General features: G+C 33.0%; 1 protein-coding gene across 1 annotated transcript in view; it reads right to left on the bottom strand.

The window, feature by feature from the left end:
- Nucleotides 1-4,856, bottom strand: part of HMCN1 (hemicentin 1) — a gene marked incomplete at its 5' end in the record, with an annotated part of 290,930 nt that overhangs the window by 240,142 nt on the left and 45,932 nt on the right. The window contains one exon of the mRNA XM_011999163.1: nucleotides 2,496-2,614. Coding sequence (XP_011854553.1) covers nucleotides 2,496-2,614 — 119 coding nt within the window. The remainder of the gene's footprint in view (nucleotides 1-2,495; nucleotides 2,615-4,856) is intronic.

The raw sequence follows: 4,856 nt of genomic DNA, 5'->3' as shown, positions 1-4,856 counted from the left end.
GCTGACATTTTAGTATAATGAACATATTATATTTTTAAAATTGTATTTTCAAAACATGAGAAATTTAGTGAGAAGAGTGGCAGTGTTTCCCATTTTTGCAAATCTCTATAATCTCTCATGTAGCATAATACAAGACAGCTGAAGCTCACATTTGCTTCTCCACTGACTCTATTGGATATCACATAGCCTCCAGAAACTCCATTATTCACTTTTGAGACAATAAGAATGAAAAAGGCAACATCTTAGTATTATTATGAAAATAGTTTTGATCTCATGAATCCCCTAAAACAATTGTGGGAAGTCTCCAAAACACATTTTAAGAACAACAGATCTAAATGAATAAATCTAATTTCTTTAATATTTTACCATACATGTTCTTTTTATAAGATTTCAATAGTGTTTTGATTTTCCTTTGAATCCACTTTATGTTGCTCATTTCTAAAAATAAAAGATCTAAAATTTCAGAGAGCATTTGTGCTTATGGAATTCCTTTTCTCTGATGGTCTGACTGGAATACAGTTTGTTCATTTTTTTCTTTCAAACACATACTTTATTCAATCAGAATCACCTCAAGGAAGGTATGAGGAAAAACAGATTCTTATGGTGAAGGCAGGAACTCTTCCTCCTCACCCCTATGGTTTCCATAAGGTAGCATTTTCCCAACCTTCCTGGTGTCTTGTTCTCAGCAGAGATGGGACTGGAAAGCCCACCTGCTCCTAACCCCCTCCATTTTGAGGCCAGTTTGCATTCACAGGAGTTTGTCCCCTAGATTTGTTCTTGGTCTTCCTAACTCTGCTCTGTTTATGCATAAATTGTCTGCCTGTGACTTGGGAGGGTATGTTAGTTGACCTGATCCTGGAGGTCAGGGCAGCTCTGCCTATTATTGATAAACCCAGGGAACACGTCTTACAATGTATCAAATGCCCATATTCTATCTCTGTTGGTTCATAACTTGGACAGCAAAATGATATGTTATTGAACTCACTGAGTGGTAATATCTATAGTTGACAGAAGGAACACAGAGTAAATTCTAGAATCTCTCATGTGGTGGGTACATAGTTCTCTATCTCCTCTTTAGTTTCCAAGCTATTTGTGGGTTTAAGACAGGCATGAAGACTAATTGATTCAGGAGCACAGTCCCAGTTTGGGAGAATAAAAGACTTTTTGTGAGATTCTGCTATATACACGTATATAGAAGTTGGCATTTCCATTACTTTTTTGAATTTTTATTTTCATGATAAACTATTGAATGACATTTAAAATAAAGAAATACTATCTCTATAACATATTTTCCTGATATATTTAATTATAATGTAAATTTGAAATCGGTACTTATTTCTTTGGCAATTCAAAAATTTAAGTATTTTAAGAAAGTAAAATTAGTTTATGTTAACCAACATAAACCTGATTAAGGAGCAATTCAGAAATGCCTTCTTATCAGAGAAAACATGAAAACTACAAATCCTTTCAGTATGGACAACCAGGAAAATGGCATTACTTCCTAGCTTCCACCTTGCTTTTGATTTATATTATTTAAAACTATTTATTTTCTACATAAAGCCTTTCTTTTTCACCTCATGTTCCCTAAGAGTTTGAACTTGAGGTGAATTCCTAATTTTGTGATTATGACATCAACCTGTTGCTATGGAAATGTTTGTGATTTAACAAACAGAATCATAACAATAGTGCTTTGTACTATTTAACACTTTTCATCTGAAGATTAAAAAGTATTTTGCAAACAGTATCTCAATAATCCTAGCAACCTCCCTGTTAGGGTGTTTGCAGGATTTTTTTCCTTTTTCCCGTAATTGGAAGAACTGAAACAGAAGCAGAAGCAGGGCTTTTTACACAGATATTTGCTGTCAGCATCTGAGCCTGAACCAGGATCCAAGTGTATTCTCATCAAGGTCAAGTGGCATATAACTATTATTTTATTATGGAATCACAGAGGTGCAATCTTTATGATACAACTATAGAAAGATAATTTCTATAATTGAGACAAGCATTTACCATGTATGATGTAGCTGACCTATCAATAAATACATTTGTCTTTCAACTATCTGTGAGCTTCAATGTGTATCTTTATTTGAATACTTTATAGAAAGTGTCCTTGTGAATCTAGAAAACTTTTTAATAGTGAGAGCCATCATCTCTAAGAAAAGTGAACTAAAATCAGTGGAGTTATTTTAAATGTGAACTGAGTATTCTTGGATAATTTTCTTCAGGAAACAATCCTAAACTAATAAAGAGAATGTTCAGCTGGATTAGCAAAGGCGAACTTTTCCTGCTTTGATTTTCACAGTCCTGTAATCCATACCAGATGTCAAATCCTGAAATTCAGAGTTGAGCATTTTGAACTATTGTCTCCAGTGAGATCATAAACACATTTTATGGGGCTGCTAAGTCACACACCAACACAAAGTTTTAACAAATCATTTTTTAAAAAAGAAAACAAAACTAAGTGAACCAGACACAAACATACTGAAGAAATGTACCTTTGAACCATTTAACTTGAGGTGGAGGAATACCAGAGGTTTTGCATTCCATAACAGTTATATCCCCAAGGGCAACCAGGAGCTCGCTCTGAACTACTATCAACTTAGGGGCTTCTGAAAAAAACAAACACGTAAATAGTCAACATTTAGCACAAGACCAGATGGGTTTTGTTTATGTTTACTAAATGAACCAATTTAAAAATCTATCAGAATTTATGTGCTTGTGGCTATTTCAATATTTATAAATCAAAAGAAACTCTTGTAATGCACATGCACATATGTATATGTGATAAAAAGATCACTTATCAAGGTCACAGAAATTATATCAGGAAAAAAATAATGACTAAAACAAAAAATAATTATGATAAAACAAACTCTAAAAAAATTACAAAACTAATTGAAAGTTCTTTAAGAAAAAGAGTTATTTAAGGAAAGAAACATCTTAGAAATCAGAATACATCTTAGAGAAACAATACTGCAAGAACAGAGAGAGGAATAATTCTAAGAAAAATATAGTCAAAAGAGGGATAATGGTAAGACCGACAGCTAAATTAAGACTTGAGGATGATATAACTGTAGATGAATTTGTTAACATTTTCTGCATCATTTTAAGGATATTCATGTCTAACTACAGGAAGATATTTGCAGTCCAAGCCTAAAATTTGCATTTACAAAAAAGAGTCTCCTGGTTTTGACCCTTCTTTTTCCTGTGATGCTAAATACAGACATTCTCTAAATTTCTGTTCTTCACTGTTTGCTTCACTTGCTTGCCTAATGGTTCAGTTTACTCACACATTTTGTCTTAACGAGATATTTTAGGACTTCCTAGCTTCAGCTGAGGTATTTTTAAACAAAGCTAAGTTAACTTCTCACAGATCATGTAATTTTTCTGCTAGAATACCTTCAGTGACGCCCACTGCTTTCAAAATTCCATAGAATCTCTTTCAAAAATCATAAATGGGTGCATAGCTTTTTTTTTTAACCTTACCCTCTGTTACACTTCCTCACTTATCACAAGGTACAGAGCTTCACTGGTAGTCCAAAACACAACAGAATTTTACTTTTCTATCTTCTTTGCCTTTCCCAAAGCTATTTCCTCTTTGTAAAATGCCCTTTGCCACAATCCTTCAAATCCCACTCATTCCTCCAGACTGAGCCTAAATCCTGTCTCCTTTGAGAAATCTTTGCTAATTCCTCAGTCTGAATTAATCTTCCCCTCTGCCAACCTCCCACTGTAGTATTTGTCTGTCTGCCTTGTTATATTCATGTATATATCCACCCCCATTGTGTAAATTCTTGAAAAGTAAAGGCTACATGACATACATTTTTAAAATTTTACACTCCACAGTCTCCAGCACAGCAGTTTGCATGCTGCATCTCTAGAGGTGCTTAATAAGTTAAAATAAATGTTTAACATTAAGGCTTCTATGCGAATGAACCAAAATTTGTTTTCACAATGGAAGTAGAATTCGGTTTCAGTCACTTGTTCCACATTCCCAACTGTATTTCCCTCTACACTGGGGTATTCTGTGAACATTTTTAATTCACTTATCTCCAAATCTGAGCTCACTTTCCATCTAAACGTATTCACCATGTGCCTTATTTCTATAAATGGGACCACTTCTTTCCAGACTCTCAATTCTATACTTGTGACATTTTTGTTCTCTCCCTCACCTATACCTTCAAGTACAATTCTCTATTTTTATTATCTCTTTTGAATCCTTTCTTCTCTACTGACAGTTTCATTATCTTACTATGAATGAGACTGAATAAGAATGAATGAAAGGGTGGATTGCTAGCAATTGATTATTCACAATTTATAACCTGGATCTGAGTATATGACACCTTTATCCTTTATTTGACTAAGAAAGACAAAATTAAATAGAAATATTCTATAGGATAATTTTCATAGAGTACGCTTCCAATAAATGTTTAAGTTTGGAGGGGGAAATTGAAGATAAAAAGTAAAAATTATATTATATACAGTTTTGAATATAAGTAGAAATTATAAAATGGAAGTTAAGCTAGAAAGGATATAGAATTTATTAATTTAAAAGTAAAATATTGCAGAGAACAGATGAACAGTGGAAAGACAGAACTTTGTGGACAATATGAAATTATTCCATTAACCTGGAAGCTTCCTTGATTTCTGTTGACTAATGAAGCTTTTCACTCTATGAAATTTTAACTTAAATTATTTACAATGTTTGCTCCAATCAGTGTGTGAAATGAATAAAGTATAATACTATGTATACAATACTAATATTAATTTTTCAAAACAGTACTTTTGCATTGCTTGATGTGATATTCATCCTATTTTAATTGCCTTTTAAAGTGATTATACTTGCCAATGTATCTGAG

This window comes from Mandrillus leucophaeus, unplaced genomic scaffold (genome assembly GCF_000951045.1).
Source record: "Mandrillus leucophaeus isolate KB7577 unplaced genomic scaffold, Mleu.le_1.0 Scaffold584, whole genome shotgun sequence".
In the NCBI taxonomy this organism is placed as follows: Eukaryota; Metazoa; Chordata; class Mammalia; order Primates; family Cercopithecidae; genus Mandrillus; species Mandrillus leucophaeus.
Note: the sequence above shows the minus strand (reverse complement) of the source record. Positions and strands in the feature narration are given on the sequence as shown.